This window comes from Manduca sexta, chromosome 8 (assembly GCF_014839805.1).
Source record: "Manduca sexta isolate Smith_Timp_Sample1 chromosome 8, JHU_Msex_v1.0, whole genome shotgun sequence".
Taxonomy (NCBI): Eukaryota; Metazoa; Arthropoda; class Insecta; order Lepidoptera; family Sphingidae; genus Manduca; species Manduca sexta.
The window spans coordinates 2,440,542-2,463,947 of NC_051122.1; the positions used below are offsets into that span (position 1 = coordinate 2,440,542).

The window sequence follows — 23,406 nt, forward strand, 5'->3', positions numbered from 1 at the left end:
AACTGGTACCTACTTCAGTTTCATTCTTAGTACCTATGCATTTACATTTGTGTATTTCTGTATATTAATAAAGCCGAGTTTTTGAAAACAGCGGACATACAAACATATCCACATATTAAGTTCGAATACATAAACTCCTGTTTTGAAGTCGGTTAGTAAAACTATGTACAAAATACAATTGAGTGCAATTAAAGAAACTCTTCGGTCAAAAACACTTTCTTTTGAAAATATAACCTACAATAATCTCCCCATCTCTGTCGATTGATAAATAATTGCCGCCTGGCTTGCCCAAAAAAATAAAATCTTAACCGATACTGGGTCCACACCTGCACTTAACACTATAATTTCGATGATGTTCTTGTAGAATTCGATTCAAGTATGTCAAGCATCATTTGAAAATCATTGACACATCACACAAGCTTTTTTGACATGAGTATACAGCATACTGTCATACATAATACGGTTTTATTAAAAGACTTCAAAAAAAGGGAAAGGTTCTCAATTCGACATGCATTTTTAGGTCATAATGTAACGTTAGATATTCATTATTGATTACAATTACTGCGCATTGTCAGACACAACGCCTACTTGTAAGGAACACTAAATTGTGCTACGAATTTAAATTTGAGAAAATTGCATTATCTCATGCAACAATAGAGGGTGAGTGGGTTATGTTGATTTCACCGATTTTAGGTCCCAATGGCGACCCTCGCATACCATCTTCCTAGGCGCATACCAGAACACACTTCAGGTACATAGAGACCTTTACGCCCTCCCACCCACCACTACAACTCCTGTAAGCCAGGATCAGCAGTGGAACGCATTTTATGACACCGAGCAGTGAAGCTTGGCGAGGCATAGGGAAAACTAATTTGTCATTATCCCGCAACAAAATTGATCAAATAGAAAGATAGAGAGGAGTTGGAAATATTAATTGTCCACTTCCTTCCATAGCAAATCCTCCAGGTACACAGGTGATATGTAGGTACTTACAATCAGAAGACCGGCTTGTTCGTCTCATCATTACATCATTAATAGCAAAATATGAGCGGGCTAGATAAGTCCACAACCATCTTTATTAGTTAATCGTGATGTCAGTAAGTAAAACGCGAAACATGTTCTGTGGACACACTGGGAACTGTTTAACTATTGTTTAAACTAGGCTTGTTATAGTGCAACTTTACACAATCCTATTGTTTTAAGTGACATCTTCATAATAAAGATAGCCATCGTAATCTTTATGAAATCATTTTCATAAAGGAATCATTACATAGTGTTAAAAATCTTATTTCATAAATTTTGATTTGCAATAACAAAAAATAAAGGTCTTATGGAGTATACAGGTTATTGAATTAAAGTTTAAAATGTTTCCTACATTTTGATCATATCATAACTGTGTCAAAATATATTCATAAATGATATAACATATAATTTATCTTATAAGTACCTACTTAATCTATTTTATTAATCTACGTATGGTTTGCGATGTCGATGTAGAAAATATGTCCCCAATTTTGCCATTTACACATATATTCATAAAAAAATATTCTACATGTTCTAGTTTATATCTAAATGTTAGAAATCTAAGTCGTTAAACACACTTCCAGTGGTGTCGAAATGACGCAATGATGATCATCATGATGGATGACGTAGCGCCGGCGCCGTCATGCAAACATCATTGTGCAAACCTTACGCGGGAGATGATTACACGCCTGTTTGTTTACGAGAGCATTTCATAGGAAATGTATTGCGTTCGAGTCCGATAGACTAGCTTTAATATATGCCTATGCTTTCATCGTGGAGGGAATAGTCCAGAGATTCCCAAACTTTTTTTCTCATAGACCACTTTCAAAATGTCGGTTCCAGTAGACCCCCTGCATTATTATTCCTTCCTTGATTTATAATAAGTGCCAATTTCAGGCGATTCAGCGTGTTTTTTCGAATCGAAATCCCCACACATTTTTGTTGATCGATCTGAGAATCAAATTTCACGGCTTTAAGCTATGTACGCTACCACCATACTGGCTGAAGAATATTAAAGCTGATTAGGAAAAAACCCTGCTTCGGGGACGCTACTTTTGCTAAGTTAACATAATCAACACAAGAAATTAGTTCCATATATTAAAATAAGGCGAGGTTTTTTATTTTCCTGGTCAGGCTATAAGACAATATTGGACTGTAAACAAAATTTTCAAAATTCGGGCATCCGTTGCTCATGCAATGATGGCATATCATGACTCTAATTAACTAAAATGACTAGATAATTGTTAGTAGCCTTGTTTCTTCTCAACATTTCATCACAAGAGAGAGTACAGTAATTCGGACTCTGATCACGCAGGATGACTCAAGCTAAGCACCAGGCTCTGCAATACATTCTGTCCGTGACATCATCCTGCAGTCACGTACCCAGTAATTGCTAATAAAGTTTCTCCGGAGACCCTTACTGCATGCATTAGGGTTAATACATACTCGGATCCCTAGGTAAAACGAAAATGCTTTTCTTTGTTGTTTTTATAATCCCTTGCATCAAATTTCATCACTCCATTTGTCTTGATAAGTGATATTATAATACTAATCTTTCTTTTTGTATTATGGCTTCCACTGTTTACCTATCGGTGATTACGCCAATGTAAAGTAATAATAATAGCGGATATAAAACAGAATCGATAAGATAATTATTTCAATACTATGTCCGTCTACATTGTACATTTCAATGTCTTCACTATTGGTTATTTTGTCAACATCAATTGTCAAGGAATAATTCTTACTAGAAATAATTTTAGCGAGAGAGTCAACTTTCTTACTAACTAACAAATCGATAATCGAACTATGCCGGCCTGTTTGACTGGATATACAACTGTTCCCGGGAGTGGTAGTAACGAGTCCCTGTGTCAGGAGTATACTTTGTACTCTTTCAATTATTTTATGTCCAATATAAAATGTCTGTAGTTATATAGGCGACTTAATTGAAGTATAATAATAATAATAATATCAGCCCTGTATTATATACTTGCCCACTGCTGAGCACGGGCCTCCTCTACTACTGAGAGGGATTAAGCCTTAGTCCACCACGCTGGCCTAGTGTGGATTAGTAGACTTCACACACCTTCGAAATTCCTATAGAGAACTTCTCAGATGTGCAGGTTTCCTCACGATGTTTTCCTTCACCGTTAAAGCGAGCGATAAATTCACAAAGAATACACACATGATTTTTTAGAAAAATCAGAGGTGTGTGCCCTTGGCATTTGAACCTGCGGACATTCGTCTCGGCAGTCCGTTCCACACCCAACTTAATTGAAGTAATAATTAAATATTCTCATGTATCTTGTCATGTCATAAACGCAACTATTTTCGCCTACGTGATGAATAAAGTAGTTTATTTTATCATTAATTATTCATTTCAATAATAAGTAATTAGTGAACCGGAAAATCATATTAAAACAAAACGCATATATGCACAAAAATATATATTCATTAATTTATACTATTTTATATTCAAATTCATCACTTTGCAATCACAATGCCGTAATACAGATAAATATTAATATCAATACCAAATAAAACAATGGAAAATATAGTAAAAACTTGTTTCTTCACATTTCCTACTTAATACTAAAAATTGGCACTTAGTGAGCACATTAGAACAATTTACATCTTATGTACAATATACATAGTTTATAATATATAAATATAGGAGTGTTGGTAAAAAACAATTCATAGACTGCTGGAATTCTAACCAGAGTGTAAAACAATTTGTATAAATAACTAATAAAAACTTTTAAATTCTGATACCATATAATAAATTAATGAATTTGTGAAACTATTGTCATATTTAATATTCTACGAATAACTCGCGCCGCCTTCGCATGGGTAACAGAGCATAATGTATGCCTACATTTTTTCCTGTCGTACTAAAAAAATGCAATTTATACATAAACTTTCCTCTTGAATCACTCCGTCCATTTATGAAAACCGTATGAAAATTCATTCAGTAGTTTTTTAATTTAACGCGTTTAAAGGAAATATCAGTACATTTTTGTGGGTTTTAAAAATTGCCAAATTTTCCAGTACTATCGATCATAGACACGAATGTTAACTTTTGTTTTAATATTGTTGAGATACTATTCCTAGGTAATAAATTATACCACATTTGACGTCTTAAACAGACGGGCAGGGCGGGAGACTCTGTTTATATTATGTAAGTATATAATTAAGGGTGCCTCTCGAATAAAGCGACGCGCGTACGCTGAGATGCAAAAAATATTATAATCGCGTAAAAACAGATTTTGGTAATATTGGGAATATATGTTTTTTACCAACAATCATATAACTTAACTATTACGTATTATGACAGTAAAATGCTTTTGTTTTCGTAGTCGATAATTTAATTTCACAATGGTAACGCAGTTAGACATATTGTATGCAAGAATATATTATTATTAAAATGAAGATCGTATCGAAATCTGGTAGACAAAAATTAATGTACTACATACGATTTTTGAACCTTACATACAATAGGTTACCTTATTTTAATCAAAAATTAAAAGCCATATAAATACCAGCAGTGATGGTGTTAGTAACACTAGATATTGAATGGTGCATAGTTGAAAATAATGCGCACTATCAACGTGCATGCCGGTGACTCTATGATCGGAACTCCATCCTAAACCCTAGCAATAAAGCCCAGCAGCGGAACAATTTAATGCAAGGCCAATATTTAATGCCAATTCAAAGTACAATTCAAATATAAATATAAAAAACTATCAACTTACGAAGGAATGGAAGAGACTGTTATTCTAATATGCTTAAATAATAAGTAAATAAGTAAAATAGATTATGCAGCGGCCGCAATGGCGTTACAAACATAAAGTGTACACGAATAATGGCGGTGACTTGGGAGAAATCATCCAGACTTTATTGACCATAATTGATTAGACATAATAACTGTTGAACAATAAATAAAGCCAAAAGAATGTGTCATATTTACAGTCCTTACTCCGCAATTCAAAACATATCTTGTGCCTTCAAAAACTTTGTAAGTATTCTGTCTTACATCGAGACCTGAATTTGCTCGTTACGCAAACATTTGTTATTGGCTCTGGACAAAATAAGTAATGAACGAATTAATATGGTTTTCAGAAAAGAAAATTAGGCTAAACCATAATTTACAAAAGACGTCATCTTTATCTCGTTGTACGAGATATTAATTTAAAGGAAATTATACCGAATAAAGGACATGAGAAAGTAATTCCAAGTATAATGCATTTTATTACAAAATAATCTCTCTAATCCATTCGCGTACACTGGAATGCAAGAATAAAGAATGTTATACATATTTCACAATAATCTCAAAACCCTAAAGTAAGTAAAAACGCCTTTAAGTTGACATCGCATGTGGTTAGCGCTTGTCCGGGTCACAACCTAAGTTATTAGAGTATTCGTTATTGCTTTGTATTCGGAAGTATTGGAACATTAATCGCAAAATTGTCTATGGAATATTATGACCAATATTTTATAAAACTAAGTTGTCCATAAACTAGAGAAGACTATAATGGACGCTGTAATATTGTATCCTGTCATTTTATACTTTTTTTTTTATTTTTGGACAGTGTTTTTGAATCTTTTTTACTGACAGTATATAGAATTTTCGTCCCCGCATAGTCCAAATTTTATGTTGCATTTATACAATTTACGGTTTACCTATACATTTTCTCGTTTTTTTTGCTGCTTATTCAATGTATTGTATTGACAGCATTTTGTTTCTTCTACAATAGACAATAATTTTATGGTCTACACTACAACGCCTGCAATTTTTTTAAACTCGTATTATTCTGGTAATTACAATTAAAATCACAAATTTCATGGTTTGACATAATTTTTTTGCACTGGACGCATATAGAAATAATTTAGTGACTATTTATACGCACTTTTTTTGATAGTTTAAAAATAATTTCATCCAATAAGATAATAGAATCAACCTGATTATTTATATGATTAAATCAAGAGATAACATACACGTTTTTCTACTCACAATATTGTGACAAAACAATAATTATAAATCGTTTTATCACAATCTGCAATACAACCGAATTACGTAAAAAACATTTTTAAAATAACTTACAATAATTGTGAATAATTAGGAACAAAAAAATATTAATTATATACAAATTACACTACGTATTTATAAATGCTGTATAGACCTTTAATTCAAGTATTCTAAGTTTTGTATTGTATGTAAATAATTATAAATCAATTAAGAACTGTCATTGTGCTAAAGAGTCTACAATTTTACATAAAATACATATAACACAATATTTAATGACATTTTAATCATTTAACATCTCAAGATCAATAACAATGAAGTTGTCAATTGAAAACTTTTTTAACTTTATATCAATGTTATGTTCCCAATTGTAAATCAAAGCGCCTAAATAAACACATACTTACGAAATTAAGCATAATAAATGTATTTTCATAGACTGAATTTTTTTTAGTTTAGTTTTTTCCTTTTTATTTTTAATAAAAATATATTCCAATGTAGGTATTCGTAGAATAAATAACGATATTTATAGTGGTATTTTCATTTATAATAGAGAGAACGTTAATGTATAAAAATATATAAGTGTAAAAGATACTACAAAATCTTATTAATTGTTTTTATAAGGAAATTCTTGATAAAAATATCTTACTTGGCGAACATAGTTGTTCGAATTTCAAAAATAGACTCGGCAAAAGTTTATAAAAAATAATTTATGAAAAGTTTAATAGCCATAATATAAAACAGTAGAAACCGGCTGTAACGACATCGGTTATAAAGACCTATTGGATACAGCGACTATAACGCGAGGTCCCAGCCGAAGGTTTATATTATAAATATCTATGTAAATATACCGGTTACAGCGACACCGGATAAAGCGACATAATATAGGTTATAGCGCCCAATTTCATCGGATTATATCGACTATAAAGCCGATCATCATGAGGTTTCACTAATCTAAAATATTATTTTGATGCTTATCGTCATATAAGAAGCTGTATTTTTTTATTATTTTCTTATAAGCTATATAATTTCATAATATTTTTACTCATTGCCATATTTAGGTATTGCATATAAGTAACTACTGAGAGGGATGCTTAGATGTTTTGACAATAAACTCAATGTAATCGATTTTATTCGCAATTTGTAGCAAAAGTCTACATGCAGAATATTTATTACTATTTAAGAAAGTATGTATTGCTTATAATAATTATCGGATAGCGTCCAGATTGGGTTGTCCCTACAATGTCGTTATAACCGGTTTGACTACTATACATACATACCTTTTGGCAATAGATAAGGAACTGACATCCCGTATCTCCTAAAACTAGTCGCGATACTATATTTACATAATTATAACATATAAATTATACATGTTTCAATTCGAATAAGTGATCGATCTACATTCACCTCCCATATCTAACATTACTGCACCCATAGAGTCTGAAGAACGTTGACCCCGACGAAATGGCATCTAATTAAAAGTCATAGAAGACTACTGTCATATTTCCATTGCGCTAACATTATCACATATCATTTGAAAGTCACTATTCACATCACAGTGTTCCTTTTTCCCATCGACACTTTATTCGAAGTCCATATTTCTACTTGCACCAATTATAATAATAACTTTATCCCTGTACTAGCTAGCACCTTTCTCTTCTTTTACTTCCTTAAAATCGTCAGGCCATAGGACTTCGGGATGGTTGAGCATGTAATATGCCATGTGCTTCTCACTCCCGTAAGTGGAAGCCTTAGTTCCAAGACACATTAAGAACTGACTTCTCTCTAAATTCTTATCACAATCCACAGAATGGAAGATATGTATCAAACTTTCGTCTGCTATCCTATACACTGATAAATTCGATTTGATTAGGGTTTCGAAGAGTTGTACGTCCTCCATACCCCACCCTTTGATGGACAGGTCGAACCCGCCGACTCTTAAAAAGTCTCTTTTGAAAATGCCAAGAATTCCGAAACCGTATTGACGGAAATATCCATTATCGTCGTTAATTTCTTTACTGTACTTCAAGTTGGCGAGTTCGATTTCTGAACGCACTGGATCTTCTTCCTCGACACCCTGTTCAGCTTCGATTTCTTCTACAATAGTTTCTCCCTTGAATTTGTTGTACTCGTCGCCATTAACAACATCGGGGTTGTATTCACTGAACACTATAGGGAAGTACACTTGGTTATACTTCACGGTATTAACACGAATTCTTCGAAGACTGATGTGATTAAACATCATGTCCACATCGATGAAGAAGACGAGGTCATCATCGTCACACAGCTTCAGACCCTCAGTGAGTGCAGCACCTCTTGAGAACACATTGGAACCCATCTGGACTAACTTTATGTCGCTGCCGTACATCTCATTGTAGTAATTAATCAACAACTCCGCATTTCTATAGTCCAATGGATGTTTACTGTCCAAATAGGAAACGACGATTAAAGAAACAGCTTCGCTACTCTTCAAAACTATATCTTCAAAGTTTCTCATGAACCTTCCAAAAATTTCTTGTCTTCCTGATAAAGGTAGGATGAAATGTACCATCCTATCGTGAACAGGATACTCTTCGAATGCCTTGTTGTTCCATTTGAGGACATCAGGCAAGTTCTCATGTAGTTTCATCAGGCCATTCTCAAGAGCCTCTTTGACTTTCTGCTTGCCGAAGTCGAAGAAGCTGTTCTGCTGCACGCTGGACTCATCGAAGTCCTCGTAATCGTTCGGGAGAGTATTGCCGTCCTCAGATTTTTCTAATATATCTGGGTCTTCGAAAGGTGACGGTTCCCCCATTGGCAGTTCTCTTATTTCCATAGCTGGAAATTTAAAGAAGAAATTTAGAATCATCATTTATTTAGTTGTTGTTATAAATATCTGTATTAATATTATAGTACATACTAGCTCCGTCCCTGATAGAATCGGACTCACTAAGGAGACGAAATATTCAAATTTTTATTATTAGTGATCACTATTACTCAGTCAATATAAAGCACAATTTGACATCTATTATGCAGTTACATTCAGCATTTGCCTCTAATTAAAGTTCTTACCAGTAAAACTCTGCTGCAGGTAAGCGTGCCGCCTCACCGCGGCAGTCATCTTCCTGCCTCGGTACCGCCGGTACTTCAAGAGCAAGTCCAGCACGTGGTCAGCGCCGTGCAGTGGCTGTAGCCTCGTGTATCCGTACAACAACTCGTTGAAGTCGATGACGCGACCTCTTTGTCGCGAGGGGGCGTTGATGATCTCCATTACCTGGAAGGAAATATACACTGGTTATAAAATCTGCTTCTAATTGAAGTGGAAGATTCGGTATTGGTGGTGGCTGCCTTGTTTATTAAGTGTATCTTAGGTTTTTGTACTTGGGTTTCTGTTGTCAATGCTATTGTTAGAGGCCAAATGGTTCCCTCTTTCCAACCACCATCGATTTCAAAAGTCAACACACAACCACAATACCTTCAACATTTTGAATGTTCGCGCATGTCATAAAAATATCTCTAGCCATTATTTGACCCACTTGCTCATCCACAATAAAATATATTAAATATTATGCAACCTACATTTTAGTCTACATGCTGTTAATACATGAAGTACAATGTAATTATAAACTGATATACTCGTAGTTAAAGTTAATTGTTTGAACCAGACAGACTTCCCGTGTGCGTAACTTTATTGTTTAATACGCCAATCAATGTTAAAGTTTAACTATGTTGCATAATTCTAGACTTACATATTTACTGTGTCGTAAAGTTAAAGTTGCTCACGTTAATTTGGTTACTAACATAGCTATAGGCAGTTAATGAATATCTTCATTTGTTTCATAGACATTTTCGGAATATTATCGTAATTTTTTATTCGAATGAAACGTAATTAATTAAGAATATATAAAATTTAAGTGTCCGTGATTTCGTAATTAAGGCTTATGCACTATATAAAAACCAAAACAGATATTTTAGATAAACAGAAATTCGAATTGAGCAAATGAATATGATGCTATTCTAAAAATGAAAGTCATTTCGTAATTGTCAGGCATCTGCTGGAATTTCCCATTGGCAACAATTAAAGAACTGGCTTTCAAATGTTTGAATTACTAAGAACTCATGGTCTTTATCATAAAAAAAGAAACATCGTAAAAATTTACCACCGGTGTAAGCACAGCATGTCTTTGTTTTATTACGTCACAAGCTTACCTCTCTAATGACGTCATCGAGCGCTTCTCTGAGGGGCTTCTCGATCCTTCTCTTAGGGTTGGAATGGAACGCAGAGTATAGGGACTTGCTAATGAAGTCATAGATTACTATATCGTTGATCTCACTCGGCTTGTATCGATTCATGTCTAGAGGTGCTCCTGAAATTTAAGAGGAGATCGTTAAGTTACCCAGTGAATATGCAATTTAAATTTACGATAATATTAATTGAGTATATCGCCACTTCTACACCGAAGTGTTATTAAGATGCTATAAATGCATTGTATCTATAGCTTCTTCCAGTAATCTTAAATACAAAGGTATGTATGTGAGTATGAAGACCCGCTACCTTTTTTCAGGAGGAGAGAACATTATGGTTGTGGTGTACTTTCCTTATTAACTCAGGTGTAATTTATGTGTTATGGTCTAGCCCTCTCTATTAGTGGCAATCAGATAGTCTTTAGCTAAGAAATAAAACTAGATAAATTATTTTCTAATACATACTTATCATACGAATTCAAATAAAATAAAATCTCCATAATTTTTTCTACATTCTTCCTCCCTGTTTGTAAAATGGTTTCTAGACTACTTACCCAGTATCTTGTTATCTCCCAGGTATCCTGGTTCTCCAACCTTTGCGGGGAAAAGAGGGACTTCACCAGGCAACATATAGTCGTCGACATCGTCAGCTGGCACTCCCAACTCTCTGAGGGCCGAGGATATGTCCCTGTGAAGGTCCAGGGAGCGCTCCCGGAGTTCTTGGATGCGGAAATTCTGAAATTTCAGAATAAATTACTTTAATAGTAGTTTTAAGAGACTCATCAATTTTTTTTATTAAATGACGAGTCCAGTTGCTTGGTCTCGTGTTTAGGGAGAAATCTACCCACAAAATAGCAGTACAAAATTAAATAGGTAAACAAGCGCCAAGCGGTTGCAATAAACCGCCTGCGATGACTAACAAAAAAAAAGATGCAGGAAATAGATGTTATAAAAAACGCAATAAAAGTATAGATTACAAACGAGCATGTGATTACAAAAACCCCACGAAATATTCAATGATATTTCACTAACCAATCAAGGTAGTTGAAGTGGTGATCCAATAGAGTGCTAAAGTACTAGGTGCTAGATAAGCAATGCAAACAGACGGTAAAGCGAGCGTTGCACCCGCATTATCTCATGGCATTTCCTTTTGTACGCTGTTGTCGCTGGCCGCGTACAATCGCGTATCAAGTCAAGGTTGGTCAGGGTCATATAGGAATTCTCTCTTTCATTATCAAATTATTTGACAGAAAAAATTGCCAAAATGTAAAATAATTATAAAAGTGCGATTTCGCGAGTCGCGACACTCGGCGACGGCAGGTACCCCGCGACTGTCGCTGCCGTCTGCCAAGTTCCTTAATTAGCATATCGTGCATTAACATTGATATTGACAAGAAAATAATTACATGTTTATGCTAGTTTGTTGATTTCTAACCCTACTCTTATAAAAGTTTATACAGATGTATGTTTAAACAATTTTATTATGATGTTAAATTAGAATATTAACTTGGGTTTGGCAGAACATAAATAAGCGAGCGAGGGCTGCGATCAAAGGGCGGTCGTTTTAGCTTTTACTGTCTGTTTGGATTTGCGGAGGTTATTACTGTTATATTTAGTCAAATACTAGCATAAAACACGCCATATGCAATGCGCCGTTTACTTTTGAAATTATTTTTTTTTATGTTTTATACCGTAAAATTATGTATTATTTTATATTACGTAAGCTCATGGCTGTATCCCCCAAGGATCCTTGCCTAAAATGGCGAATATGGGTACTATTATATAGGTAAATTAATGACAAAAAAATCGTGTGAGACTATATTAATAAAGAGTTTTTTTTTTTTATGTTTTCGCTTTATGGAATTTATAGGAATTTGATGTTCGTTCACAAAATTAATCAATTGTTGCGTAATTAGTGCGTAACGCGATGATACTTTATCTATTTTATCAATGTGAAGAGCTGAATTCATTGAAGTTTTATCAAAAATACCCGAATATAGTACTCCCACTATCACATCGAACTCAAAAATTGAGTTTATGTTATACATACTGTGTCGAATAGATAAGGTCATATGTGAGGGCCTTTCTGAATGCCATCCTATTGATTTATGCTGTACAATGTTTAGGCACGGTTGTGTTGCAGTTTGAAGGGTATCGTAGTCCCTAAATACCTAATTTAAATAGGTAAGTATGTCTAAGGGTAATATACATTGTACTTTGTAAAACTGGGAATCAAAATTTATATAATGATACTATTTATAAGCGCTTTAGATTTATTCCATATGTGAACTTATCATCAGTTGTATAAATATAGGAATCATTAATGATAATTTGCAATTTTTTTCTTTATCCAAGTTGTGTAAACATAATTTTTAATATCAGTACCGTATATGATATAAAAAACATTTTGCGATACAGGACTGTTGTGGAGTAATTTCTTACAATTTGTAACTATGTTGTTAATACTACGGTCTAATAATAAAATAAAATAAAAAACACCAATGTTTGAACAGTGTAAATCTTGTTAACGCTCCATTTAAACGGACATTTTGTTTAAAAATCCCCTAATTTACGTTTTAGTACTAAACAAAACGAGCGGAAACTAGTGTTTCTTTAACACGTGTTTCTAGCTCATTCTGCGGTAATATTGAGCACTAAACACCCACTGTTAAAGATGAGCCAGTACTCAACCAGTTAAGGATTAAAACTAGGCGTTATAATAAAATAATTTACTCACATACGACGAAAAATATAAAAATCTCAACTGACAACTAAGAACATAAAAGACATTACATTGACGAATCGAAATTCAAAAATTTAAAACTAAACTATATTTTACCAAAAAGGATTTGCGTCGCCAACACTCCCCACCCCAATGCTGGTACAGCATTCCACATCTAGAGGAATACGAGCGACGCGCGCCGCAGAACGCCGCCAAAATCCCGTCTTGGTTTTGACCTCTACTACCCGTACTCGACCATCCTTTCCTGGAAATAACTTGGTAATAAGACCCTTTGGCCAAACGTTACGCGGTAAATCTTGGTCTACAACCAAAACGAGATCGCCAACTTGCAGGGGTTTCTGCTCTCCACACCATTTTCCTCTTGGTATGAGATCAGGAAGGATCTCCCTTACCCATCTACGCCAGTACATGTCAGCTAACCTTTGAGCTTTACGCCATTGTTGGCGCAGACAGAAATCCGTGTCATTAAAACTTCCTAATATAGGCAGATTTGATGACGTTCCAAGAAGGAAATGGTTTGGCGTGAGTGACTCTACGTCACCTGCCTCGACGCTAACATGCATCAAGGGACGGCTGTTCACAATATTTTCCACCTCTGTCATGAAGGTGTTTAAAACTTCTTCCCTTGGAGCACGTTCTTTTAATATAATTCTCAGTGAAGTTTTGATGGTTCTTATTAATCTTTCCCATGCCCCACCCCAATGGGGACTCGCCGGAGGAATAAAGGTCCAATCAAATCCATTATTAACACCCTCATTTTTAAAACTCCTGTATCTATTTCTTGAATAGATTTCTGCAGCTCCTTATCGGCACCTCGCATATTTGTTCCGTTATCCGAATATATGTGTCGCGGCCAACCGCGCCTCGACGCCATACGTCGCAAGGCCAAAATTAAGGAGTCCGCAGTGAGCGATCCCACTAATTCGATATGTACGGCTCGAACCGTCAAACATGTAAATATCACTCCGTATCTTTTCATTCGTCGCCTTCCCTCTGTAACTTCCAGAGGACCGAATAAGTCTAACCCACAAAAGGTAAATGGACGATTGTGATGGGCTACTCGGGCGAAAGGTAAATCTCCCATCCTGGGTACTTGTGGTCTAGCTTTGCGAATCCTGCACAACATACATTGAGACACAACGTTTTTACTGTAGGTCTAAGTTTTAAAAGCCAATATCTTTGTTTCAGCTCATTCACCACGGATTCTTGGTTTCCATGAGCGGCCATTACGTGGAAATGCCGAACAATTAATTTTGCCACAGGGTGTCGTCCGTCTAATATTACAGGATTTTTCGTTTCTAGGTCCACGCCGAGAGCAGAGTTGATCCGCCCATTAACCCTCATTACGCCGTGATTATCCAAAAGGGTGACAAGGTAAGTAATTTACTATTTTTAGGTACAGGTTTACCTCGTGTCAAAGCGGTTATCTCAATAGGGAATGATTTTGCTTGAGCACTCTTCAACAGTAAGCATTCTGCTCGATCCATCATCTTGCAGTCTAACTGTCCAGGAAGTCTTTTGCATTTATCGACAAATCTTAGCAGTGCAGCTGCAGACCTCTTCAAACGTAGCCAGGAAGAAAACCGTAGAGGATCAGGTACAGGTAAGTGATATAACGTTACTGATGATTCCGATTCCATATGTGTAACCGCTACGTGTTCCAGATTATCATCAACCAATTCATAATTGAGTAGATCCTGAGGCCACTGAGACATGTCATTGTATAAAAAAGCTGGTCCCGTAAACCACTCGCTTTCAAAGACAGAACAATCAAAAGATTCTCGGGTGCCTAAGTCAGCAACGTTTAACTTCGTAGGAACATATTTCCATTCATGTATACGGGTCAAGTTATCTATCTCACCTAGGCGATTAGCTTCAAATGTTTTATACTTCCGTGTATTGTTTTCGAATCCAATGGATAACTGTGGTTGAATCACACCAAAAATATCTAATGGTTGGAGTTAATCTATGCTCCCTTATTATATTATTCGCCAATCTAGCTGCCAGGCGAGCTGCTTCAAGTTCAGCTTTCGGGATGGTTATAGGCCTAACAGGTAAGACTCTACACTTACTTGCTATAAATGAGACATAAATTTTTTCATTAATGTTCCAGCGCCAAAATGCAACCGCACACATTGCTTTACTCGATGCGTCGCTAAACACATGCAATTGTAGGTTGTCATAGCCGATATTCATTGACATAACATCTGCGGACTCTGTCACGGAGTTTCCCTCACCGGTCGTAGCGAGCGGAGGTGTCGGCGGCATAGTGAGTCCGATGAGTACTGGCGAATCGCAAGGTGTTAGGTTCGTGGCCGGCTGGCTATCTCGCCTTATTGTTAATGGCGCCTGATAGTACCTCGGTATGCGTAAGTCACGAATAGACTTAAGTAAATTAATCCATTTGCACCATTTACCGTAAATATCATCTGATATATATTCGTCCCATCCAATATTAAGACGCCACGTATCCTGTAGCATAATTTTTCCTTGTATAGTAAATGGCGATAGGAAACCTAAAACATCAAAAATAGACATTACTACTCTTAACATTAACCGTTTCGTAGGGCGCTCCTTACCATGAATAATGCTTTCGGGTATCCGTTTCAAAGACACATCAAAACCCCATACGTCATCTTTGGGATACCATATCAGGCCCAAAATACGCTCTCCTTCGAACTGCTGATGAGTTTTAAACTTTATGGCTGCAGTGCCTAAGGATGCTTCAGGTATAGAGTTCAACACAGCTTCGCTATTACTAGTCCAGTTTCGAATCTCAAAACCACCTGATAAGTGGATATTAGTTATATTTTTACCATTTTTATTGCTGACTCGTCATCAGGTAAACTATCTATATAGTCATCCATATAGTGTGAATTCGTTATTGCTTTAACAGCGGCCGGTAAGGTTGACACATAGCGCTGTGCATTTTTGTTCTTTATAAACTGAGCTATAAAGGGGAACAATTAGCTCCAAAAATTAGTGACGTCATTACATACGTCTTAATATTTTCTTTAGGACTATTTCGCCAAATAAATCTAAATGCGTCTTGGTCTTCGTCATGAATTTTTATGCGTAAGAACATATCTTTGATGTCACCTGTTACTGCTACTTTATTCTCTCTAAAACGTAACATTATACCAAATAGAGATGACAACAAATCGGGGCCCGTGAGTAAGTAATCATTAAGACACGAACCTTTCACCTTCGCCGCAGCATCAAATACCAGACGTAGTTTCTTTTTATTCGGATTGTCCACTCCGAAGTGAGGTAAATACCATGTCCGGGGAGTGGACGCGGAGTCCTCAAGTACTCTAGCAAATCCATTTTCCAGTAGATGTTGAATACGTTCTCTGTACCTGTAAGCAAAACCTAAATCCTTCTCCATTTTATTTTCAATACCTCGGAACCTTCTTACAGCGGCAGTGTAAGAGTCTGGCATCTTACACTCCTTATCCTTCCACGGTAGAGAAACATACCAACGACCGTCCTTGAGAAGGGCAGTACGTTCCAGCTCAGCGATAGCGCGTACGTCATCAGCATTTTGACGCGGCATAGTGGCTGAAATTCCTAGTGAATCTAAGGCAAAGGAACATCTGACTTCCTCATGAAGATGCTGCAAACCGACCTCGTATGACATAGAATCCTCTGCATTCTCAAATACAGTGAGAGCAGTGGCGATTGTCGATTTGCGCTCGTTCTGCGGCACACGTAGACTACCGTGGATGCACCAGCCTAGAGGGGTGAGTGTAGCAGACGGCTCATTTAATTTACCCAACCTTACTTCTAAGGGCAATAGCAAATGGTAATTATCCTGTCCAATTAACATTTCAGGTTTTAAATTAACGGTACATAAATCATTCTTTATATCGCTTAAGTGGCTATAATTATAACATTTAACAAAATCGAATTTTTGCAAAGGCAAGTTTAACTCCTTGATACTACGAGCTCTTATGTTATTGTCTATACCACTAAGGTCCATATTAACAATTTTTGTTTCACAAACCAGTTCGTTATCAGTCCAAGCACCACGCACATGCATTGTTTCCCGGCGCCCGTGTAGTCCTGCACGTTCTGCGAGGCTAGCGCTTATGAACGATACAGTTGCCCCGTCATCTAACAACGCACTCGAATTCACTACACCGAGGGGACCGTGTATACGAACAGGAACCACTTTTAGCAAAACTTTACGATCACTCGCACTAATATAGGTTACATTTTCCGTACCTGGTGACGGTGACGACTATGATGCAGGAGAAGTACCTCGCAGATCAGGCTCGTGACGTGCATCCGTAGCTATTGATATAGATGGTCGATGCGTACGTTGATCGTTTTCTCGATTAACCACGTTCACGGTGTAGTGTAAAAGGCGATGATGGGGTTGACCGCAATTATTTTTGTCACAGGAAGGCGCTAGGCATGTATTGCGCTCATGGCGAGATAATAGACATTTGTAACAAATTCCGTGACGTTTGACAAATTGCCATCTGACATTACGTAGCGCTTTCTTAAACTCTTTGCATTCGGTTAGTATGTGAACAGACTTTTTACAAAATCGGCATTGGGATTCGTTTTCTTGAATTGCGAATGTATGTGATATAGCTCGGGTTGTATTTTCCCTTTGGTATTTTGAAGGGACATGTCGAATGTTGGTGATGATGCTCGCGGTTGTTGATAATTTTACGGCCTCTTCTTGTAAAAATTCAGACATTATTATTAGCCGCGGTTTAGTTCCTTCTATTATAAATTTATAGCTGTAATCTGACCATTTTGAAATAAGTATTGGAGGCAGCTTGGATAAAATAATGGATACAATATTTACCCCAAACAGGTATTCTTCACGTCCAACAGCTTGAACTGCCTCTACAAAATTCTGAATTTTCACTGCAAATGTCACACAGTCTTTTTGATAGTCCTGGTGCAGCGGCGGGAGTTTTTTAAGGTCGTTTATAATACGAGATATTATGCAGTCAGGGTTCCCATACAGCAGCTCAATGTCGACATAACCTTCGCAGGTGACGTGGCGCTGATAAACAAAGCACTAACTGATTCCTTCGCCGACCCTTTAAGGCACTTACGTAGCCTCCATAAATTCTCCTTGTCCGTAAAATTACACACCTCAGTGGACTCCTCATACGCCTGCTTAAACTGGAGCCATTCCATTGGATCGCCAGCAAATTCCGGTAAATCTTTTGGCGTTGACATGCGGCTCAGTAAACTGGCATTGGTTTTATTGGCAGTGGCACTTGTGAGGTTTTTAATTGCCATAGCAAGCATGTCTACAGCATTGCTGTACGTGGGTGGTACAGGGCCTTTTGACGTGGTCGTATGTGTTTTGTTCTTCGTAGCTACAAGTATTGGCGATACCTGGTGCAGTTGACCCGCTGTTTTACCATGATCGGGGGTGAACTGGTCCTTCGGTGGTACCTCGAATGTAGTTTGAAGATTTTCTATCCAATCTTGTACTTGAAGTTGAGACCTATTAACTTCTTCTTCAATTTGTGGACTGTAATCAATGTAGGTCTCCTCTTCAAGTTCCGCCAGCTTTAACTCTGTTTCCCGATCGATGAGGGCCATTTCGATGCGTGCCTTCCGTTGTTCCGCTTCCAATTGCAATTTCTTTTTATGATGTTTATAGAAGACTTGGATGATACCTGACTTCTGCGTGAAGACATTGCTTTTGCGAGCGGATCTGGAACGTGTCGAGTTGGCTCAGAAGTTGCATCAAGTTCGGGAATACTTGGTTGTACTATTGGCTGCGCACCATTTTCCTTTGAGAGTCCCTCCGTTGTTGCCTGATCCATGTTTGTGGAGACCCTTTTTCAGAGTCAACATTTTTCGGCAATTTCTCTTGTGGGCCACGGCGCGTTTTCCTGGTCATTTTTTGCGGTGTGCGGAACATAATATTCTGCAGATCCGGCTCGAAGGACCACTTGTTAAAGGTGAGCCAGTACTCAACCAGTTAAGGATTAAAACTAGGCGTTATAATAAAATAATTTACTCACATACGACGAAAAATAAAAAATCTCAACTGACAACTAAGAACATAAAAGACATTACATTGACGAATCGAAATTCAAAAATTTAAAACTAAACTATATTTTACCAAAAAGGATTTGCGTCGCCAACACCCACTGTAACACAGTGTGGCCCACACTTTGTTCACGCCTGGCACAGAGCCAAAGAAAGCATCTCATTTCCTCAATGAACTCTGATCTTGACTTTGAACTCGAGAATTCTGAATACATACTTTCGTTTGTGTCTTTGCTTTTTTGTGAGGGTAAAAGATTTAACGATACTTTAAAATTAGCTTTTGGAGACTTTATAATATGTATAGATTTCGAAACCCATATTATTCATCATCATTATTAGTTACAAGAGGTTCACTGATGAACATGCCCCAAAAAGATTTCCAGATCGACCTATTGGAAGCGGACCGCATCCAGCGACCTTCTGCGAGTTTTATGAGGTCATCTGTCCACCAATATTATTATTTAAGCCAATATCTATTGGCAGTGCATGTCGTGTCATGATATAATGGTGTGCTGGATCAAACAACGCGATCTTTCGTATGCGAAAGCATACACAACCATCAGTCTGTATACACTGCTCGTACTTATAACTACTTCTCCTGCTTGTAATATATCGACAACGCTATGTTTCAATTTGAAAGATTTTAAATGCAGAAATAAAAGCAATATTATGATATCTTAGTTAGATAATGCTATGCAGGTCATTCTGTTTCTTCAACTGCTGCCAACAATTTCGCAAATACCGTTACTCCACCTAGACTGGTGAAGACTTACCTTAAAGTAAGTGTGTATCCTGTACATTTGGCGGTGATCCTTGACCGGGTGGAGGGTGATGGCGCGGTGCACCTCCCGAGTCTTCAGCCGGCTGGTGTACGCCAGCTCGCCGCTACCATTGTGGTGCAGGATCGTTTTGCATCTGAAGAAGGAATGGATATGGTCAATTAAATATTAATGATCATAAGGCAATATTATTTGTAGATTTCATACGGATATAAATCTTTATAAGTACTTTTATACCCTATACCACACAAGACATCATGCTTTTTAGGGATACTGATAGAAAATCCAGTTTTAAGGTTTTTCGAATTACTTCCTTCATTTTTATCTTATGCTATTACTTTTACCGAATTTTATCCTCCTAAGTCCTAATGTGTGCCTTATTAGCAACATTAAGAACTATTTACCTTCTCGTCTACCGCTTCTTTGTTAGACTTTTGTGTTCATTTAGGCTCATTCAGGTCCGATTGGAATTTAATAACACACAACCAGCGAACGGTGAGTCGTAAATCGATCTTTTATATTGTGAAAAAGAAGGACTTCGTCCCTCACTAACGCTACCAAATACAATATAGCTGCCACTTCAAACTGGTTTCATATTAGTACAACAATTGAGATGGCTTACTCATATTAATAAAAATTAGGCACACAAACTTAGCCTTTCGCCAAGGCCTAAATACAAGCGACATTCTTAAAGTTCACTCACCCGAGGCTGCCAATACAAAAATGCGTTAAACTGAACCGGGCAAGTTCAAAGCCCCTTTTAATTGAAGCCAATCAATCTTTGCCAATGTCATTTGGCAAAGTCAAAGCAGAACTAATAAGTCATGCATTAGGCTACTGGAGACATATTAATATGATTTATTGAAGTAATTGCTCTGAGATCAGTTGTTGATCTCAATGACATTGTGCGTTGTGACAATTCTAATGAGTTTAGTTTACAACGGTTTTTGCTATTTCAATTTGATATATGGGTGACAGGCGATCAATTGTGATGATTTCTCGTTAATTACGCACAAAAAACTAGCCTCCTTATTCATAGACTTTATTTATCTAAGCTATATCTTTGTTGTGATAACAAGTCTGTTTCTCAGTGCTGACGGCATGGCAGCCTTCGCAGTGCGTAGACATAGGGCCGTTGTGATTCGCTAATATGAGATACAACTTGAATCTAAGTGGCTATCAGATAAATAAAGCTGAACAAACAGCAAGCTGTCAGGTAAAACAAAGCTGAGAAACAGACTTGTTATCACTGCAATGCTCTGTCCTTAGATAAATAACGTCTATGAATAAGGGGGTAGAAGTAAAATGCATCCTGTTATTTTGGAATTAGACTACGACGAAGGCAATAACTGATGAAAACAAAGAGGATATATCATATATTCATGTAATTAATTATGGAATCTTGATCAACGTAAAGTATATAAATAATGATGATAATGTATTATTTTAAATAATACCCCTAAAACAGCGACTAAATAAGACCCTGCCGCCACTTCTATTAGATAATGCTTAGGTTATCTATTGAGATCTAGATAAAACCCAGATTGTAATACGAATTATTTTAAACACTTTCATATTAATTACCTGTGCGTGGATGTTTCATTAATTTATCAGAATATCAATCTACTTAAAAATTATACAATATGTTTAATTTTCGTTGCGTGTGTGTTTATTTATATAATGTAATGATGTTTTGAAATATCACAAACCAAATGCAATCCAGATAAGATATAGAAGTTAAATTACAATTCAAAATATTCACTTACGCTTCTGTTACGTTCAGAATAACATAAGTATCATCAGTTGCAATTTATTCCTTTCTTATGTGTATGAACTAAGTAATTATTTGTAATTAATAAATCTAAACGCGCACAAAATTTAGTTTTTTTTGACAAATATCGGATTATGCGTATTGAAAAACATAGTCTGTTGACATATAAGCGCAATATTTATGTAAAATGACCATATTTCGATCTGAATAACAGCAAATGTTTTTAATATTTATCAATAAATCATTTTTTTTTTTTGGACACTAAATAGACTAAGACCTAGATTAACAAGGCAACATTCATTATACAATACTACAGTCAGGCTTTTAACAGAAGACATTCACACAAACGTAACTACGAACAAAAGTTTACGTAGCTTATAACACTCCAGTATCCAACATACACTATAGTCCATACAAATATAAACATTGAGATTCCAGAGCATTTTAACGTAACTAAATGCAACAGAATAAATAAACATACACGCAACTAAAATTAAACATATTGTGTAATTTTTAAGTAGATTGAAATATTTCCTGATAGATTAATGAAACACCCACGTACAGGTAATTAATTAGAAAGTGTTTAAAATAATTTGGATTACTATCTGGGTTTTATCTAGATCTCAATAGATAACCTAAGGATTATCTGATAAAAATGGTGCCAGGGTTTTATTCAGTCACTGTTGGAGGGTATTCATTAAAATAATGACATTGTTAAGCTGTTTAGTTAGTAAACTGATGTTGGTCCAAATTTTAATTTTCAAAAATAATTGGTAGTATCAGAAAATTAAGACACGGTATTGACAGACTATAAAGATATACAATCAGTTCAACATTTCCGGTTTTATAACTTACTGAACTATACCATTAATAAAAGCTAGCCTCCAGATAGAACTGTGCTGTTAATTTGCAGTTTCTAGGTGCAACTGACAAGTTATTATTCACTAAGTGATACTAACATCATCATATCACTAGATGTCTACTGCTGAACGTCTTTCAAAGATTTTATGATCGAGCTCGAAAATGATCGGTATGCAACATACTATAATGTTTGCCTAAAATGGGATTATTCGAAATAATATCAGACTTCAAACAGGCAGCGAACCATAGCATCCCAATTCTTTATTAAACAAAAAGATATGTTACACAGTCTATCCTCACGTATAAATAACATCCCATAGTATAAATGATATCTAGTATCATCTAAAGATCTGTGCCCACCCACTATTAATGTGTTTATACATATAATCTGACCAGATCCAAGACGTATCGATCGTTCTTTGATGTTATTGTGCGTTACTGTAAAGTGTGTATTACCCATTAATACTCCAAATTATATTTCAAGGGAATCGATGGTCTAACTATCTTATGTCTAATATAAAATATCTGTAGTTACATAAGCGATTATAGTTAAATATTCTCATGTACCTTGACTTATCATAAGTGCAACTATATTCGCCGACGTTATGAATAAAGCATTTTATTTTTTTAATTCATGTATTTGGTCTTCAAGAGGAAATAATGGAAGAAGAAAAAAACAACATGCTACAGTAAGAAGAACTAGCATGAGAAGTACAAATAAGATACCAAGTCCCAGAGAGTTTGACATTAGGTTCGCAAAAAGTGATCATTTTTGTGCAACAGGTATACAAGGGTATGCGTAGTGGAACAAAGAAAAAAATCAAGGAGCTCCTAAAATTCTACAGGTTTATTTTCATAACCATAAGGTCCAATGTACCTCCTTATATTTAAGGATAAAAACATAAAAGAACAGTAAGAGCTTCTATGTTACTATGTTACCACGTGTGGTCTCTTC

General features: G+C 36.1%; 1 protein-coding gene across 1 annotated transcript in view; it reads right to left on the reverse strand.

Annotated features, from left to right (window-relative positions):
- Positions 1 to 3,450: 3,450 nt before the first annotated feature.
- Positions 3,451 to 23,406, reverse strand: part of LOC115445940 (chondroitin sulfate synthase 1) — a 21,023-nt gene continuing 1,067 nt past the window's right edge. Inside the window, exons 2-6 of the mRNA XM_037436560.1 lie at positions 19,814 to 19,955; positions 10,819 to 10,999; positions 10,229 to 10,386; positions 9,092 to 9,293; positions 3,451 to 8,857 (exon numbers count right to left, since the gene is read on the reverse strand). Coding sequence (XP_037292457.1) covers positions 7,680 to 8,857; positions 9,092 to 9,293; positions 10,229 to 10,386; positions 10,819 to 10,999; positions 19,814 to 19,955 — 1,861 coding nt within the window. The 3' untranslated portion in view covers positions 3,451 to 7,679. The remainder of the gene's footprint in view (positions 8,858 to 9,091; positions 9,294 to 10,228; positions 10,387 to 10,818; positions 11,000 to 19,813; positions 19,956 to 23,406) is intronic.